Source organism: Anser anser (genome assembly GCF_964211835.1).
Source record: "Anser anser genome assembly, chromosome: 10".
Taxonomy (NCBI): Eukaryota; Metazoa; Chordata; class Aves; order Anseriformes; family Anatidae; genus Anser; species Anser anser.
In genome coordinates, this window is record NC_139730.1 from 806973 (window position 1) to 827322 (window position 20350).

At 43.6% G+C, this 20350-nt stretch overlaps 1 protein-coding gene across 1 annotated transcript in view; it reads left to right on the plus strand.

Moving 5' to 3' along the window:
• The window catches only part of CTDSPL2 (CTD small phosphatase like 2), a 44093-nt gene that overhangs the window by 6225 nt on the left and 17518 nt on the right, over positions 1-20350 (plus strand). Inside the window, exons 2-6 of the mRNA XM_083850350.1 lie at positions 12401-12609; positions 16349-16487; positions 18667-18816; positions 18985-19200; positions 20194-20272. Coding sequence (XP_083706476.1) covers positions 12418-12609; positions 16349-16487; positions 18667-18816; positions 18985-19200; positions 20194-20272 — 776 coding nt within the window. The 5' untranslated portion in view covers positions 12401-12417. The remainder of the gene's footprint in view (positions 1-12400; positions 12610-16348; positions 16488-18666; positions 18817-18984; positions 19201-20193; positions 20273-20350) is intronic.

Sequence of the window (20350 nt, forward strand, 5' to 3'; positions counted from 1 at the left end):
CGCTGCCGTTGTTTCAGCTTACTCAGCGTTGTCAGCCTCCGTTCGGGCAGTCAGGCAGCGTGGAGCAGCAGCAGCGGACCTGTAGGGTGAACTTATTGATGCTGAGCCCTTGGCGTGCAGGTGTCCGTGGAAGAAGGGACAGATCTGAAGCAAACAGTCCGTAAAGGGACGAGGGCGCGAGCCTTCAGTGAGCCGTCACGGAATAGGAGCAGATGGAGTAAAATCTGAACGAAATTTCCTGAGCGGCTGGCAGGTGCCTTTTTGCCTTTTCCCCCCGTGCCTGGGTTCCGTAGCCTGGCTCCGCGCTTCTCCCCGTGGCTGCACCGACACCGCTCAGCTGCTGCTGTGCAAAGGCTGCCGAGTGAACTCGGCTCGCGACAGGTGGTTGTTTAAACTCATCTGGCCGGTCTTGCTTCTCCTCTGTGTCCAAGGGGAGTTCAAGAAGCTAAATTCTGTTTTATGAAATATATGAGTGGTACGGATGAGGAGAAGACTATATATTTTTTTCTACTTATAGCCCAGTTTTTAAAATACTACTCTATGAGAGTTTTTGGTCCACTGCAGTGTTCAGGGACAAAAGATGCTGACCATTTGCATGAATAGAGTGCCTGCTTTTTTTATATATATAGTCTTTAAATTATTTCTGAGTTTTGCTGCCGTACTGTAAGTGCAACAAATGAGGATCCTTCCTGAAAAGGGTAATCACAAGCACGAGCTAAAGTAATCCATCTGGCTGGCTGTTACTTGAACAGCAGGATGCGTGAGGTCTGCTCTCCCGCAGCCGTGCATCCTTTCAAGCCTCGCAGCTCCGTCGCGCTTCCAGACCCTGCACCCGCAGCGCTCCGGGCGTCCCCAGCGCTGCCTCCGCGGCGGGGCTTGCGGTGTCCCTGCTGAATCCTCCTGGTCAGAGGCGGGCTGGGGAAGCAGGCAAGGCTGTGTGTGCGTGGCCAGGATGGACGGGGGTAAGGGCTGGGCTGCGGCTCGCTTTCGCTCACCACTAGGAGGGTCTGGCTTACCCACAGGGCTTCAGGTGTTCAGGAGACTTGTAGGAACTTGATCTGTCTGAAATTTCCCCCCCTCTATCAAATCAGGCTGAGGGTGGTGAGCGGGTTACCAGGGGAGGACTGACGGACACGCAGTTGGATAAGCTTTATTTTCCCTGGAAACCAGGCTGTAAAAAGATCTACAAGCATATTAGAAACAAGCTTCCCGGCGTTTGTGCTACAGAATGCAGCCCTTCAGAGAGTACAATAAGCAAATGAAACCCTGACATAAAGCACTGGTGCTTTAAAAATTTGCAGCCGAATGGTATCTGTTCCAGTAACTTGCCGTAAAATAAAAGGACAATTTTAAACCTGAATCACTGAAGGAATTGCATCAAGGAAGCAGCCCCGCAGTCGGTGCTGGAGCGGCCGGGGCTGCGGTTCCCCAGCAGCCTACAACATACAGCGGTCCCTCCGGTGCTGCTGACCGGGGCCACGCCAGTGAGCGAAGTGGGCCGGGACGGGTCCTGTGGTCTGCTGAGCAAGCGGAGTGGCACCGGTCGCATCCTCCCAGCTCAGCTCCCTTCCTCCGAGACAGGGTGGCCTCCGTGCTGGGGACAGCCTCGCCTGTGCCCTGCTCCGAGCACCACCGGGGCAGAGCCGTGCGTTGGCACCCTCGGTGGCTGTGCCAGGGCACGCCGACAGCTACGCGGCCGGGTGTTTGATGGTTGTAGGTGGGTGATCGTGGAGCGCTGCTTTAACCCCGGCGCTTGCTGGTTTACTGCCGTGGCTGTCCTTTCCCCTGCCAGGAGCCGTATGTTTGTATTCCAGCCCCTGTTGGTGTGATTCCGTGTCGAAGCCTTTCGGTTTAGCAAGCCGGCCTCAAAATTCGGCTAAAGGGAGGGTTCGCCGCGTGCCAGCGCTGCCCCGGGAAGGGCGCAGGAGCGTGACGGCGAGGGGGTCGGCTGCGGCAAAGTGTGGCACGCGGGTGGGAGCGAGCTGCGCCGGCAGAAGGGAGGCTGCAGCTCCCTGGGCCGGCTGCTCCGCAAAAACTTGGGGCTGGAGACTGCCCGCTGGAGGGCAACGGGCAGCGGGGGGATGAACAGCGCGGGTGACATCGCCCCTGCCTTCGCCTGGCCTTGCTGCTGGAGGAAACGGCCTGCCTGTTCTCCTCACCCCCCTTCGGTCGCAATGCGCAGTGAAAAAGTACCTGCCGGGCTGGAAGGGACGTGGAGGGAGGAGGTGTGGAAACGAGGAAGTATGCCTTTCGTTTTCATTAAAACGTTTATAAATAGCAAGAATATTCGTCCGTGATTTCGCTAAGTTGTTTCTTCAGGTGAGAAGTAACGTGCGCTTTGTTATAAGTACAGAAGGCACACGTTAATTTACATTAAATATGGTATTAAATTAGCTCTCCTCAGTATCTGGAAGTTCTCCCAAATTCTGGTGTAACGTAACTGCTCTGTAATACCGTGAACCAACCCGTGCCCAGGAGAGCGGCATTGCTCGGGGAGGGGACGGGGACATCTCTCACTCTGCTGGCTTCCGACGAGGGGCTGGATTTACTCCCAGTGCCGCGGGACGATTGGAAAAAGATCCAACAGCCATTTAAGCTCAGAGCTGATACCGGCACTTTTCGCAGATTTCTCTATTTTAAAACACATAGATGCGGATTTCTGGAAGAAGGGGCGAGATTAGCGGGCTTCAGCTGCCTCTACTCGTTCACATTTCCTAGCGCAGCGCGTGAATCTGCGCCCCGCGTTAAAGATGTGCAGCTTCCCTTTTCTCTGACTTTCAAGCTGCCAGGCGTCCTGAAATGCTAGCCGATTGTGCGTGCTTGTTCTTCAGAGGGCAAGCCTGCACTGTACAGAGCCACAGCAGCAGCCCTGGTAGTTCCGCAGCTCCTGCCTCGTGTTTGCAGACACAAACTTTGCAAAGTGAGGCGCTAGGCAAACAGGATCTTCTCTCAGCGGAGCGATTCTCTGTTTGTTTGCAGAGCCGTACCTGCTACTTTGCAGCCATAAAGTTATTATTTCATTCCGTCTCACGCATTTCAAAGTGGCAGAGATACCTTAGACCAAAGCAGAGGTAATTAGATTGTGAAGTAAATAAGTGAAATTTGGGGTGGAACCAAGGAAGAACGGAAACGTTATAGTGTGCTCGAAGATCAGTCTTTGCTTACAAAACTTGTGTTGTTGTGCTAAATTGTGGTTATTATGCTTTGCAGTATCGGCACGTTGTTCAGAAACCTCATTTAACTTTCCACTGAACAGCCAGTGATTTTTCTCTTGTGGATTTTTCACCCAGAACAAAACAGGAAAAAAACCAAAACAAAACACGTTTAAATGAAAGAAAACAGTAAATGTAAAATAGCCTCACTGCCATGGGGTCAGGCAGGTCCCTGAAACTGATCTCAAGAAAGTTTGTGGAAGTGAACGAGATTCAAGCTCGTAATGTCTCTGTTGCACGTTTTTAAAGTTAAACATAATGTCACTCGAGAATTAGTAAAGCTCTTATTTTCCTATTAATTTTAATCTAGGTACATGTATAAATGAGCAAATGAATCTCACTGATTGAAATGAGTAAGAATAAAGTTTTCCATTTAGGAATAGGGCAGTGGGCTATGAAAAAATCAGATTTAAATCAGCATGTTTATGTCATGGAGAGTGTTTAGTTTTAGATCTGCACGGGCAGTATCTGGTCAAAAAAACTCGATTGTGTTGGCATTTTCCCCATTTGTAACAACGTTGGTGGATTTTTTTTATTTTTTCATCAGGAAAGCCAAGTGCAAAAAGAGCATAATAGCAGCTCCTGCAAGGTAGAGAGCAGAATTTAAACTATTTGGAAAGGTTTTGAATTTATAGTGCACCAAGGAAGATGTTTTCCAGGGAAATAAGAATCATATTATCATTTAAAGAGTTTTTATCCTCCAATACAAAGAGTCTGAAATAGCCTGCTGTTTTTAAGGCCAAAGGAGCAGCCAAAAACTTTATCTAGCCTTTTAAAAGATAGCAACCTGACAAAGCCCTGTGGAATACGTGATTGCGGTGCTGATCCCACAGAAAGATTAAGGGGAAGCAGAGCAAGTTTAGGTTTTCAGGTGCAGTTAACAAAATTCATCTCTGCACACCTTGCAAAAACTGTCAGCTTCTCGTAACAAGTGCAGGAGTTACTTCGTGGCTTCCACAGCCCGACACAGACTTGCTTAGGCTTATTAATCTTCTGGAGTTGGTGTTGTTTGCTCGTTTGTTGTTTCTTCCGTTTTTTTTTTTTAATTAAGAAAGCCAACTAATACAAGATGAATGATTTAAAAAAAAAAAGAAAAAGCAACCCATGAAGATGTTTTTGTGGTCAGAGCTTATCACACCATCCTGGCAGGTCTGCTGAGGAAGCGTTCAGCAACCTGTCCGTACCGGGGGTTGGAACAAGAGGGAGACGACTTCCAAAAATAGTCTCCCCGTGAGCCTGGCAGCGTGGATTAAATGTCTAGGGAGCCTGATTTGTCCCAAGACAGCTGGCCCGTCCCCGAACCTCAGCAGGAACAGTGCTGGTTCTAGCGGGATCTGTTTGCCGCTTGTGTAACGCTCAAGTACTGCACGCTTTTCTTTCAAAACTTCTCAGCTGTTGGTGAGCTCCGCGGTACCTAAAGGCGACTGATGTAAAATCCTTGTCTTGGCAGCACCAGAGATCCTGAGTAATATCTTGCTGCTGCAACACAGCTCGGGCTCTGTTCTGAGCTCAGCTGTTCTACGGTTGACCCAGCTCTCCATTTTTCTTTGTTGGTTAGGGGTCTGACCCAATCTGAAAAGGCTGAATTAATTACAAGCGTGTACCCTCAGTCACAGAGAGAAAAATATCTTGGCCAGGAGGGAATAAACTTTCAGTTCCAAATGCACGTAGCATAATCAAAACAAAGCCTCGCTAGCAGAGCAATGGCAAAACAATGGTGCCTGGAAGTATGATTGCTACAGCAGAAAAATAAAGTAACAGAAAATTTATTTTCTGTTAGGGCCAATTACAAAAAGCCTTCCTCATCTTGTTTGGCAACATCTTTATAAGAAAATGTTTCTTCTAGGGGAGGCGCTTAAGCCTTGGGAGAGCAGAGCTCTGTAGGTGAGCCCGAGGCGGACGTACTGGGGGATCACGGTTAAAGCAAGGGGACTGAGACCCGGGGATTTCAGCTGTGGTTTTGTTCAGGTTATGAAGGCGTTTTGTTCTGAGATGCAGGGGAGAAGTAAAGGGGGGTTCGGAGAACTGGGAGAACTGAGGGGCACCACCTGCATTGTGCCTTTGGTAGTTGTAATTGCTAACTGAGATCTTGGCGGAACTGGTGGTTTCTTTGCACATTTATCCAGATTTCATAGCCACGCTCCGACATTTGGGTAGTATGTATTGTGTGTGTTGCTGGTTTTATAGGCAATTTGTCTTGCTTTGCTCCTGCCCGCACTGTCCTAGCACCATCCAGCCTTCTTCAGCCGCGGCTTCCTAGTTGGTGGCTGTCTCTCCGGGAGGCGGTGGTGGAAACACGCTTGAAGATTTGTGAAGAGTGACGATACAACACAGGACGTTGTAAAATACAAAGTACATCAGCTGGAACACGATGAAATTGCTGTGATTTCCTAGGGAAGGAGGATAAGTTGGTTAAAGAAAGGCCGGGAGTCGTTGAGGGGGGAAAAGTCTCAACACCTTTGAGCTAACACAGAGCATTTCCTTCGGGTTTGTGAAGCGCTCTGGGGCCTGTCTGGGTGAAGGACTCTGTAAGTCCTTCTGCTCGACTTTGCTGCGAGTCCAGACAGGTGTTTGTGACACGCGGGTTGCCATTTGTCCCGTTTCTCGCTCGCAGGCTGCGTGCCGTCCCTGTTTCCCTGCTTCCCTACCCTCGTGGCTCAGGCGTCTTTGCAGGGTGCTGTAGGATCTCGCATTTCTGGAGAGCATCGCTAGTCCCACGCGAATGGACCTCGGCCAGCGCAGTGAACGCATCTTCTCCTTGGGATCGTTCTTCTTGAAACCCGGGTCACATCGCAGCGATGCAGTGTGCTGATGAAACGCGACTGGTATCGGAAGTTTAAAAGGAAACTGGAGAAAACGGTTGTTCTTGGTTCCTTTCTGTGGACCCGCCTGCCGTGATCCAGCCTGTGCGTCCAGAAGCATGTGAATGAAACCGAGACGTTTGCTCAGCAGAGAGGTCTGGGTTAGCTGAGCTGCTGGCACTGAACCGTCCGCGGGCAGGTCGCAACCGCCAGCCCAGGCATCGGGCGTCGCAGAAAGCTGTTAAATTTGGGGACGGGTCGCAGCTTCTTGTGCGTCTACCTGTGACATATGCGGCATGGGCTGGATTCTTGCTTAAAACCTGAAAGTGTGAAGGGGTGGTGCTGCCTTCTTGGCTTTGGGTGAACTCTTTCAAGGGATGGGTGGAAGTAATGCAGGACGAGTGCTGTGGTTGTTGCGATCAAACGCATCCCCCAACATTTTTCAGTGTGCTTCGTTTTGCTGTGCGAATTTTTCATGCTCTGTGGTCATCATCTCCATGCTGGCAAAAACAAATGTACGGGCAGTTACGTATGGGAGAGAAGGGAACTTTTTTTTTTTTTGGCTTCCTTTTGTCTCTTGGATTGTGGTTGTGCTCGACTCTGCCACCATACGCTGCGTCCACACCAGGAGCTAATCCAATCTGTAGCAGCAGACGCTCTGTTGTGTAAAAATTGTTTCGGATCCCAATGGCAGGAGCTTCGTCCCTGCCTCGTCCCTTGCTGCTGCTGGGCTGCGGGGTGCAGCGGGCAGCGGCTGGGGGCCAGGCCTCACCTCCCGGCGCCGCGGGAGCCCATGGGGTAGGGTAAGTGGAGTAACTCGTAGAGAAGCCCTTCGCCTAACGTGTGCCTGTCACTCACCGAGCTGCGTTCCCGACGCGTGCCTGGCTGTCCTAATCCCCCAGAGCCCTTCCGGCAGCCAGGCTGGGAATATGCAGCTTTTGATGGGGGCAGCTCAGCGGGCTTGCCGAGTGCCAAATTAAACGTAGGAATCGTTCAACGCTATAATTCTGAATTTTCCTGTCAGTCGTATCTTCCTATTGTTGATTGCTATTGTTCTTTTACCGTCTTAAACCCTTTCCTGTATCAAAAAACCTTAAACCCTGTAATTACATGTGCTGTACCTAATTTTCTTTCAATAGTTTTGGGGAAAAATAGTTTTTCAATAGATAAGACCGGAGTACCGCATGCGGGGGGAAAGTCAGCCATCCCCACCTGCAGGAATCATGGAGGTGCGCTGTTACCTGGGTCTCTGGGTCATTCGCAGGAATTTCTGTCCCGTAGGTGCGCGGTGCCTGCGCCTGGAGCAACGCCGTGCGTGCCCCGCTGAGCCCGGCAGCTGCAGGACACGGAGCGTGCGCGGCTGCGGCACCTCCGGCTGCTGCTCCCGATAGCTCCTTCGTTACTTACCGTCCTGTCTCACAAATTGTTCAGTGAGAGTTCCGTTCAGCCCCTCTTTGCCACGCATTTCTCGTTTGAAGAATATGTATTTATTTCTTTTTACCACCCCCACCCCCCCCACTTTCTTTTGTGTTTTGATTATTTGTTTTAATAGATGGGGAAGGAATTCCAGCAGGAAAGGGTTCGGGAAGGATTTAGACCAAGACACGTGTGTAACGCAGAAAAACATCTTGAGCCGTTAAATGTTCAGCGTGCTTGCTGCGGACGGGCCTCCTGGCTTCAGGTCCACGTTACGGGAATACCGCAGTGCCGGCTGCTCCCGGTGTGAAGGAGCCGCGCTATTGTACGGGGAGAATCCTGAGCTGCAGGCTCCTGACAGGCAGTGTGCTGGAAAGAGAATCGAAGGGCAGCGGTTAGCCAGGGCTGCTGAGCGCGATCCCCCCAGCAGCGAGCTTCTGGCTCCGCGGCACGGGCGCCGGCAGTGACACGAGGCGTTCGCACCCGCCGTCGCTCAGCCCGGCCCTGGCTGCCCGGCACGCCGGGGTGACGGGCAAAAGTCGTACGTGGCTGAGGAAGGAAATTCACGGGCATGTTTGGGCTTGGGTTGTTTTGACTGAGAGAGCCTGCCGAGTGGCGTAGTTCGGTTTATGCTCGTTTCAGAAAAGAAGCACAAAGATAATTAAAGTAGAAACTGCACGCTGCCAAACGCATCGCGCGTTGGGAGAGCAAACTTCTGGCACTGCGGGGATTGTAGGTAACTGTTGCTAAGTCCATTAGAGATATTTATAACCTGAGGCTTGATACCCAGGATGTGAAGTGAGCCAAAGAACTCTCTGGCAATAGCGTGCAGATGAGTTGAATGGTTTCTTGCTGGATAAATGCATACCCAGACTGACAAACGTTAAATTGGTTTGGGCTTTGTCTGCCTAGTATTTGTTTCAGCTCTAGAAAAATCAGGCAACGTACAGAATAGCACAGTTTAAGCAGTATTTTCATTTCCAAATTGGAGATTGACTAATGTCAGTCTTCCTTTGGTGCTTCACAATTATTCGTCTAATTCTTTTTACACATTTGCTTTTAGTATAGCCTTGTGTAATTCCTACCCGTGAAATGGCAGGCATCTTAGATTCCTCACCAAAATATTTTAAGGCTGCTGTTGTACAGAGGCACATGGCAGGATGTTTGCCAGTTCTTCAAAATGTGTAAGTAACGTTTTAATAAACGTGGTTTACATGTTTGAATGTACTACATTTCATTATATTTTAGTGTTCATTTACTTAATTCCCAATTCACCACTGTGAGTGGTTATCCGTGGTGGATCAACCACTTGAATTAGTTCAGTGTTGCTCTCTTCTTACCGTCCAGAGTTTTTTAAACTCTGTAAATGAGACTTAGGAATCTCACTTCTCAATTGTAGGCAGTGCTTACGCTGTGTATAAGTGTATACATTGTGTGTAAGCTTATGTTATGTCCATGTGTGTAAATATACACACGTGGATATTTCAGGGAGTCTTGGCTGTTTGAAGTCTGTGCATTGCGCCCTTTCCAGAGAGCTCACAGTGCTAGTGATCAAAAATTTGTCTCTGAGCAGCGCAGAAGAGACTTGAGAACAGCTGCACCCAGGCCCAAACGCAGGTACGTAGGTGGGCAGAAGTTAGGGTGCCCTCTCGTTGTGCCGGAGGCTGGCAGTGGCCGAGGCGAGCTCCTGGAGCGGTGCATGCAGCCTGCCCGGCTGGGCGCGTGCTGCCTGCCTGCGCTGTGTCGCTCTGCGTGCTCTGGGGACGGAGCCGCCAGCCTCCCGGCCTCGTGCCACCCACGGTGGGTCTGCAGCTCTGTTCTGCTTTCCAAAATACCCGCGCTCGGGAGGCTGCGTGGCGTCTGGCTGCGTCGCTCCAGGGATGTGCTGGTCTGCTCCGTAGCACTGCTCTGATGCCCATTGGTTCCCTTTATAAACCGGTTAAACTGTGTAAAAATGAAGTCGGATATATATTTATTTTGCTGTTAGCTTGGTGAGCTGCTCTGGTCTCCGAGGGGGCAGCCAACTCTGGAAGCAGCGTGGGGAAGAAATGAGGAGGGAGCAGGGGCAAGCCCCTAGGTTCCCTCCTGTCATCCTACCATACCCGACTTTAAAGCACCTTTGGGAAGCTTGCTCTGCTCCTTACATATTCTTGCACCTTTCTTCCACCATCCTTCTGGTTTTCTTCCCCTTTGAGCCCTTTGCCACCGCTTCTCAGCGTGAGCACGGTTCCCGTTCCCAAGGGACCGTGGTGCTGTAAGCTGCCCCGCTGCTCCGGTCCTGCGCCGGGCTCCCAGGGCTTCCTGCACACAAAAACCCCGAGGGATGCAAAAAAAAGCATGGTTAATCCTTCTCGGTGGCGCAGGGCTGTCTGGCCTGTAGGAGATGTGAAGGAGTCCGGCACGCTGGGGCTTTGGACCCGTCTGAAACCTCTCGGAGCTGGGGTGGTTGGTGTTCGACCCCGCTGGCTGCGCTCCTCCGCTCGCTTCTCTGTCCTAGGGGCGGCTGTCTGAGATCTGATCTCTCTCCTTGGACCGTACAGGCTGAAGAATTTCAGAGGGTTATAACTTAGGCAAATTAGAGGAAAGAGCAAAACATAAATAAATCCCTAAGCAGGTTGGTAATGCAGCAAGTGAAATTCCCTTCTCAACGCATGGAAGGACTCGGGCTCCTCGGGGAGTTCTGAGAGCATTTCCAACGCGGCAAAACGGCGGTGTTTTTCTCTAACTTCATTCCAACAAATTGCTAACTATTTAGTTTGAAATACTGATATGTTTAAACTATTTGGTTTAAAAGTTTAATGGCCATTTTCTGTCTTGGGCTTTATTTCCTATAGAGCTGTGAATTCCTCCTCCTCCCACATACAGGAACACTGAGAAACCTTAACTCAGGTGTTCTTTTTTCAGCCACCCATGATAAAATGATTTTATTAACAGAACCTAATCGCTTAATTAACAAGAAGTTGACTGAAAATAACATTTTCCTGAATATTTCCAAAGTAAAAATACATTATATGTTTTAAGGTATCTTTGGCTCATTCTGTCTATTGACGTTTGATGGTTTCTTCAATTTCATAATTAGGTCCTCCTGATTTGTGCAGAAGTATAACAGGACCACACGTCTATTGAGCTGGATTCTTCCCACTGTAAATCATACACAAAAAAATTAATCTAGCAGGAGCTTGTAAGAAAAAAGGTCAAGATGCAGGTTTTGATAACACATTTATTTTACATCCTTGCATAAGAACGTTATTTTTAACTTTTTATTTTTCTAGTGGCACAGAGCAGGAACAGCAAACTGGATTTAAATCCTTGGGGATGTTTTTCAGTTTTCCCCAACATTACTTTTTTTCTGCATCCAGTAGATTCTATCAAACTAAATGCGAGTTTTATTGCAAATATTAATGGTGAAAGTATGCTCATATGGGGTCTGAGTTTTAATGCTTCTGTTACTAGAGGGCTCAAAATTGTAAGTAATCAATTTTTATAAATTTAGACAAATGGTTTCTGTTTTCTTTCTTTAAACCCCAAATATCAGTCCACTTTTGCCATAGTTACTTCAGTCATTTAACTGTCCTGACTTCCCCTTTCTGTAACAGCCGTTGTGTTAAGTGATGGTGGAAAATGCTGGACATTATGGACGCAAAATGAAATCCCGCGTTTGCCAGCAGTTAAAGCAGTCGTTGTTTGTCACTAAAGTGTGTAACTCCTGACCATACCAATGCCATACTACTTTTGCTTCGCCTTCCCGAGAAGATGTTGGTAGCAATGTTATTCTTCGTTAGCTGGAACACCTTTCATTTAGGACTGAGATGTACCTAACTGCTAACCAGACAGTTTCTGAACAGTATCACGGTATTTCTGTCTGCAAATCATGCTGCCGTTGCCTTTTCCTAACAAGAAAGCAGCTGTTGCTACCTTACCCATATTTTAAGGTACCTCTGTTCAGCAATACGGTATGTGTTAAACGAATTTCAGAAAACCAGATTCTGATTCCTACTGTGAAAAGAATACCCTTTTCTTGAAAAATCAATCAATAAATAAATTGCCTTTTGTCATGTCTTCAGCTAGGACGTGCGTATTGCTCCTACCTGTATTTCTGGGCGTTACGACTCAGATGGATTTCTTGCTACTTTTCTCTGCTCCTGATCCAGCACATGCATAATTTTAAGCACTTGAATAGTCCCATTCAAATCAACCCAAGTATGAGCTTCAGTCAACTGGAGAAGGCATATGCCACAATCCAGAAAAGCAGTTATATATATGCACAAATTTAACTACACCAGCGGTCCAATTGAAGGCTGGAGATAGATGTGACACATTTTCTGAAATGGCCTTTTACTCTGCTCTAATAAATATTGCCTTTGCATGAGTCTTCCTGTGGTCTAATCGTATTCCCAAACACAGTTGTACTGGAGATCAATCTTAGGTTCCTTTGTTGAACTGCTATATCCTCACCCATATTTAATGCATAGTCTCATTTATGATTTCTTCTTCTGTGAGCACTTGACATGAATTTAGATTTATGCTTCATCTCAAATTTAATGTAGAGTCTTAAAATGATGTATTGTAAGGAACACAGGGCTGGAAAGCGCTGCCTAGGTCATTGAGTCTAGTCATCGGATGCTGAAGACACCAGGCACCATAAAATCCTTTCCATCTTAAAAACACTTAGATTTTTTGTTCCCGCTACTTGGGCTGGAGGGTTATGCAAAAACCTCATTGATCTAATGGTTAGATGTATTCGTGGCCAGATGATATTCATTTGTTCTTCTGCCAGTGTTATGCTTTAGCTTAAATAGCTCTTCTCTTTCACTTAAGTTTAGCCATATATATATGCGTGTGTGTGTATATATGGATATAAAAGCTCAGTGCATCAGAACACTGTCAGTGTTATATAATTTTTTCAGTTCCTGATCTGAAGCTTAATACATTTCTTCAATGACTAAGTATACTTGTTTTTTCCCTTTATAGCTTTACATGTGGTACACATGAAAATGAGGCTGAGAACGCGGAAGGCTTCTCAGCAATCGAATCAAATTCACACGCAACGTGCTTTGAGGGCAAAGAGGAAACATTCGGAGGTGGAAGAGAGCTTACCTGTTGGCGGAGGAAAACCACAGAAAAATGAAACTGGCTTATTGTCTTCAATCAAAAAGTTTATTAAAGGAAGCACACCGAAGGTACAGTGTCAGTGGGTTTCTTCTTTTGTTTTTTAATTGGGTCATATTCAATTAATTTTGATTTTAAAATACTACTATTAAGAATAAATAAAAATATGTAAATGGAAAGTTGGGGCTAAACCACTAAAACTCATCTATCTTGATACAAGCAGAAACCTGAATTTACTAATTTTCACGTGTTAAAACATGTTGAATGTAGGTTGTGAGGGAGAATGATATGTATGGCTTTGATAGGCTGAATGCGACCTTGCAATTGCTTCCAAAGCCTCAGTTTTTTCTGCAAAGAGAAAGGCCTGTCAAAAAAAAAGAGTCTTCGTTCAGTCCCAGCAATGCAAATATTGATATTACTTAGCTGTAAATTTTAAAGAGTACCCAGGAAGTCATAACACTGGTTATGAACTATACGGTTTAAAAAAAAGTGATTCAAATTCAGAATAATTTTCTGTTTTCTGAACTAAGTGTTGAAAAGATAACTTTGTAACAAGGTGAAGTTGAAATAATTTTTATTAAGGTAACAATATAGTCTTAAATTGTCAAAAATATAATGAAATTTAATCTTTAATGTGTTGACTACTTATCATAAAAGCATTGAGGTACTGACAAAGAAATACTTCAGTAAAAAGAAAATGGTTAAAACCACTTACATTTTCATTGAAGTAGGACAATTAAGCCATTTTACATTCAGCATCTATGTGGCACGACAGTGCAACATTTTGTCTGCAACAAAAAGCTGAAATCTAAGCAAAACATTTTACGTAGGAATTTTAAGATAAGAGAAAGATATCTGTTTTTTCTTTTTTTTTGCTGTCTCTTTAAGGTTTTGTTAATTTTCTCTCTTCTCCTCTTCTCTCTCCCAGATCTTTGAATTACATTTCATTCTTTTTTTTTTCTTGACAATTTTTTTAAAAATATAAAATGTAAAATGTCCACGTTTTTCTTCTGTTCCCTTTCATGTCCTCTCCTGTGTCTGTAGCAGGACTTGGAGTGGCTCCAGTGGCATTAGCATGGCATGATATTGATACTGCCGGGCTATCTTCCAAAGCGCTAATGACTTAACAAAGTGGTCTTGTGGCTGCCATGGAAACGTTATAACTCTGTGAGATAGTGTATGTGTACAACTCGCATAGTAGTTCATTTATGGGTACGTTGAAATCTAAGTCACCACAGCGATTATATGGATTTATGGCAATAAATGTCTTCATAGCTAGTGTATCTTGACAATTTTGATGGTAGTCATAACTCATCTGGTATTGTAAAGGTGGCTTGTTGGAAATATTCTTTAAACAATCAGAACCTAAAAAAACATAGCTATTTAGTTAGAGAAACTAGAGCCTAACACGTGGCTGTAGGAATGTGGATGGTGATGGGTCTGATCTCGAGGTCTTTTCCAACTCAGAGCCCCTGTGCGAGTCATGGATAGTTATGGAATACAAAAGAGTATTTATTATTTACAAAGCGACAAGTCTGATCTACCAGAAAAACTGATGTGCGTATGCATACAGGAACTACTACTAACATTTTAAAATTTTAGAATCAAATATTGTATAATTTGCCACATTAGGTTACACTAAACGTGTTTGATGGGTGGGGTTCCAGTACTGTCATACATCGCATTGGCTTTGAGTGTGTTGTCATTACTCTTGGTCCCAGTTCGGGCCATTCATTAGTCCGTACAAGGTTCTGAAAACATACCAAGAGTAAACAAATTGCTTATGACAGCGTGGCATTGCCGTCTTCCTTATGGCACAGTTATTGATCATAATTGGCTATTTTGAGTTGAATGAATCATATGATCATATGTTTCATATATGTATAATATTATAAATATATATAATAGGTATATTTATATGTCTGTGCAATAAGATTTCCACAGTATAAATCAAGGCGAATTGCAACCTTGTGCATAATTTCATCTTTAAATTCTATTAACGAACTTCTTGAACTCTGATCTTGTTGTTTGTGATATTGTCACACTACTGATTTATGTTCATTTTACATCCGTGTTTATTATTGCTTCAGGGCTTGTTTATTGTTGACTGTTGTTTTTTTTTTTCCTTTCAGTCTGGTCCATTGCACTCTTTTCCCCCTTTTTTTGCCAAAGAATTTTTAGAAGTGGTAGAATTTTATTTTTTGTTTCAGGAAAATAAATTATTTCTGCAGTTTGGTTTGTGGCTTTTTACATGAATGCAAAACACCCAGAGGTACAAGGCTGGCCATCCTGGAACCCAAAGTCCTTTTTTCACAGGACCAATGCAACACGGGCAGAGCACTGTGAGCTTTCCCACAACATCGTGATAGCTCCTGTTCGGGAGAGGGAAAGCGGTTTCTAGATTTACTGAATCCTTTGTGCCTCTGCTGATACTATGAGACAGATTTCCTGTTTTCATCGAGTTTTCTGTAATGTTCCTGCACTTGTTCTCCATAAAGCACGAGTCATTTTTGAAGGCCAATTTTATGCATAGCTTTTAGAAGTTAATTAATTCCTCTTGTTTTTTCCCATGTTGAATTTGAAAGAATGACCTAAAAGATAAGGTGCCTTGCTATTCTTTTTATCAGTGAGCCATCTGTTTTCTCTCATATATGATTTTATGGTATATACATTATCATTAATTGCTTGTGGTAGTAATTTGATTGTTCTCACCAAGGTTGTTGGTCAAGAAGAAACTGCCAGTAGGAAGCTTTGGGGATCAGTGGTGGTCACATACTTTGTCTTCTGATATGGCTGTCCATGCATTTCCGTGTTTGCCAGTATTTCTTTTAGGTACTGTACTCTTAGCATGGGCCTTAATTTAATTTTTCTAAAGGATCAATTTACCTTTTTTTGGAGCATGCAAACTTTTTTCTTTTTAAAGATGTGAAACTGCTGCTCCCAGAAGGGTAATATTGTAAGACTAAAGTAGAAATTTTAATTTACTTTAATATGCTTTGTGGCCTTTTTTAAATATTTAATTCCATTTATTTTGCTTTGTCTCACATCTTACATTTCAGTGTACTCTATATGGCTGTATTTTAGATTGCCATTTTGTTAAGATGTAATAGGTGCTTTGGGACAAAAGGGGAAGAAACCTGTCTTAAATATCTGTGCTACACATACACACATGCTCAGAAAAAATATGCAAAAATGCTTGGTTCTTTCCCATTCACGTAACTGCCACAGAGGAGAAGAGTAATTTTCTTAAAGGTAAGAAGAATCACTGGGTTACAACCCTTGCATATAATATTTTTAACAGCTAAGTTTTGCCATGTACTATCTGATATGAATTGAGTACTACCACAGTACATACTTACAAACAATTTAGCGAGCCACTTTATGTAAGGATCATGGTGGAGAATTTTATATTGGATATTATTATGCAGTTTCTGTATATTTTAACAAGCAGAGAAATGAAGTTTCTCATCATTTTAGTTGTCTTGTTTCTACATTTCCTTAATGCCACAGCACTTAATTACAAATTGACTATCCGGTAAAATAGTATTTAAAGACAGTTTTTCTACAACAGAAATTCCAAGCACAGCTTTCTTTCCCAGTACTCAGCTGTTTACCTTGGGTTGTGTCAGTTTGGATGAGTTTAAAATTCCGGCTGGCCAGATACATGGTGTATATTCTGCATCTGGAAGTGGAACAATAAATGGACCTTTTGGGGAACTTTCCCTAGCAGCTAACATTTTCTGGTGGCATTCAGCAGAGAAAAGAGGCACTACTCAGTATGTTTCTTTTTTCCCCCTTTTCTGTTTTAAGGAAGAAAGAGAAAATCCTGCAAAAAGAAGTAGAATTGAACGTGATATAGATAACAACTTGATTACATCCACACCTCAAACAGGAGAAAAGCCTAATAAACAGATCTCTCGAGTAAGACGGAAAAGTCAAGTGAATGGAGGTTTGTAAATATTCTAATCATACGCTATTACAGTTGAACGGTGATTCAGTAGTCTTCCAGCTGTTAACTAATAAAGGACATTTCTCCAGGTGGAGGTTATTAAGAGTTTTGTGATTGACTTCAGTGTTAGCAAGGCTGAACTAATAGTACTGATAAAATATTTCCAGGACTGTAAGCACAAGTTACAATGGATGTGTCTGAGAGAGAATGTTTTATCTCAGTAAGAACAATTTCATTATGTGATAATGACCAGCTATTTTGGAACTAATTTAAGTATTTTTTTTCTAAAAGAAAAGAAGAGCCAGTAATGAGAATTTGATTTAGTTCTTCTCCCATTTTCTCACAAGAAGTGAAATATGGCTTCCCAATTCATGACATTTGTGGAGCTAACCTGGGTTCCTTAGATATTGAAAGCACTTGTCAAACATACAGACAGGGTTCTGACATAGAATCATGGAAAAAATTAGGTCGGCAGGGACCTCTGTAAGCCATCTGGGCAGTCCTCCTGTTCCTCTCCCAGCAAGGTGAATCCAGCTTGAAGAGGAAGCTGACTTTTTGAGGTTGGATCAGGCTGCTCAGAGGCTCGTCCAGTCAAGTTCCAAATATCTCAAAGGATGGAGATTCTACAACCTCTGTGGGCCCCTGTTCCAATGTTTGACCACCTCATTGTGAAAATTGTTTTTTTTTCGGTATCTGTAATAGTGACACACTGAGATACATCCTGTTAGATAAAATATTCAACGAAACTTAGTGTCAGCTGTGGTTCCAGATCTGACTTAAAAAAACACGTTTTTAGACTCCTTTTCCTAAGGAAACGAGACTTCGTGTGTTTGTGCTGCCTGTCAGTGTTCCTTCTTTCTCCCAATAACTTTTGAATCCGTTGTCTGATTTCTGCCAAGTTTGTCAGCAAGGCAGAGGTCTGAAAGATTTCATATTCCGACAAGGTTTTTAAAATCAGTAGCTAAGTACAGGGTGGAGCTCCAAATGAGGGACTTCAACGATGGAAGGTTTACAGTGTGAGAGAATTACCTGTTTGGTTGTTGTCAGATGTCTGCGTAAGATGATTTTAGGAGTATTTGCTACTGTTGGTTAGGTTTTTTTGTGTCCTGGAGAGATAATAGGTATGCACTGACTGAGTGTGGTGCATGCAGACAATGCTTAAAGATGAAAGGGAACCATTTACCTGAATAAAGTTGTCTGAGGTTTGCACACAGCATACTGAACGCATTTGACTGTTACAGCAATATCAAGTTCTTAGTGAAGACACTCGGTATTAGTGAAAGCACTAAGCTGCAGCTGGCACACCCTACGTTTTATGTAAAAGCGACAGGAAGTGTGAAGTGCTTGTGAGCTCCATCAGGCTCAGCTGACAAAAAGGTTCTCAGCTCATGTGCACAAAATGCATTTGCTTACTTCCATATGGACAGACAGCTCAAAGACTTGTTACTGTAGAGTAAATAACTTCTTTCATTTCAGTCTCAGAATTATGTCTTGGATCTCACCCATGAGACAGCAGTTTTTAGTTTTAGGATATGCTTTAGATGCACATTTATAGAAAACCTTTAATTGTTATGTGGTATGTTGTTGTAATACTAAGAGTTACTTAATTCTGTGTTCTTTTTTATCTGTGATAACAACTAAGAATTATTTTACTTCCTAATTGTATTTATGAGTGTGTGTTTGTGTGTATACATACACGTATACGGGGAGTATAGTGAAGCATGGACTTGATCTTGTGAAGTTCAGAGATTCAGCCACTGGAGTTCCACTGACACTTTCTCTTGTTTCCATCTAGTGGAGTCCCTCTGACACTGACATCTTATTTGTTGTGAAGGGTGCGCAGCATCTTTGTCTTCTGTCATCAAGCACATTTAAAGGACTAAAACTTCTATTATCTGTTAATCTATAGCATATTTCTTATAAGCAATTATTGCTTCCTAATTTGAAATTCTGCAGCTTAAGATGGTGTTGAAAGTTGGCATTTCATTTTTACGTTGTTGCTAAATTGCTACCTGTTTTTATTTTTTAAGGAACTATTTAGGCTAATTGCTTTTGCCAACTAAGGAAAGTCAGGGAGCAGGAGGGATCTTTCCTACAGTGAAAATAATAACAATAAAAGAGAGGGTCTACTGTGAAAAACAGAAGCATGGTATTATACGTCATAACTTTTCTTTTACAGAAGCTGGAAGTTACGAAATGACAAACCAACATGTAAAGCAAAATGGGAAATTAGAAGATAATCCTACCACTGGCAGTCCCCCACGAACTACGTTACTGGGGACCATATTTTCTCCTGTCTTCAACTTTTTTTCACCAGCAAATAAAAATGGTAAGCATTATTATTCTTTCGGTTCTTATTTTTGTAACATGATTCAGATACAGCCTCCTTTGGTTATTCTGTAACATATTTTTTGGAGTTTAATGATGACAGTCAGTATTCTGTTAGGTACCTCAGTCTAAAGATAATGACTACTAGTGTACTGAAATCTTGATTCAGGAACGTCAGGATCAGATTCTCCAGGACAAGCTGTTGAAGCTGAAGAAATAGTCAAACAGCTTGATATGGAACAGGTAGATGAGATTACTACAAGCACTGCAACATCAACCAATGGAGCAGCTTATACTAGCCAAGCAGTGCAGGTCAGATCTGCTGTTAACAATGGTTTAGAAGAAGTAGAGGAAACAAACGATCGTGACCTGCCACCACTTACAGGTAAGAAATGTGTGCTTGCCTTTTACTCAAGTCCTGAAGCTGTAGATAGTTACTACTCCTAGGGAAATTCTAGCACCCCCATTTTGTATAAATTAATGTTTCATGTTTGCTTGAAACATGCAAACAGCATTTATACTGATTTTTATTTCAACGAGCAAAACTTTTTTATGCACCAGAGACACAGCTTTTGCAAGTCTCATTTATTTCCGTTGTAACTTAGTTGACTTCATGACATTTCTTCAAATGAAAACAGACATCGAAGAAGAAAGGCATTTTTATTACTGTTTAACCCCCCCCACACACACACATACATTAAAAATGCATCCCCTAGACTTGCTGATCACAATAGAGAAATTTGCGGCATTTTATTATCGTGTACTAAAATAACATGTTGAGATGAATAAGAACATAAACATCCTATATTAATTTTCCCCATTTTCTTTGGAAAAACTCAACATACACAGTTTTGGACAAAAATTCCATATATATGGATATTCCATATCTATAAAATTCACGATCAACTCTCTGCGGAGGGCCTGCATCAAATTTTTTAGTTACCTCAATCCTCATATATACATAGGTGTTTCTCCTTTGACACAAATACCGTAGCAAATGATGGGTAGGAGCTGGTCGTGTGTCTGGACCGTGCATCCAGGTAGTTCATATCACCAAATGTTGTATGGGTGCCTTGCTCTGTGACACGGGCACTTTCATTTGGCCAGATCAAGAAGTTCTGTAGGATGATGTGACATTGAGCCCTCAGGAAAATTTGTGAGAAGCCATGCGGGGTATTTCAGGTGAAATACGAGGACTAGCAGAGTCCTGCTGTTTTTCACGGTTGTTTGAGGCACTTGTGTATAAAATGCAAATTTTCACTTTTAAAAACTGCACTAATAAGACTAGCTTTTGTGTTGTTTTTATTTATTTATTTATTGTTGTTGTTTTTGTTTTGTTTGTTTCATTTTTGTTTTGGTTATTTTCATTGAATTTTAGCACCAGTATCTCCGGACAGTGGCTACTCATCAGCTCATGCAGAAGCCACCTATGAAGAAGACTGGGAAGTCTTTGATCCGTAAGTGGTAATATTTGTACTTAAAATATGAATTGATCATGTTGGGTATTGGATTAAGGAATTGTTATTTGAGTTGCT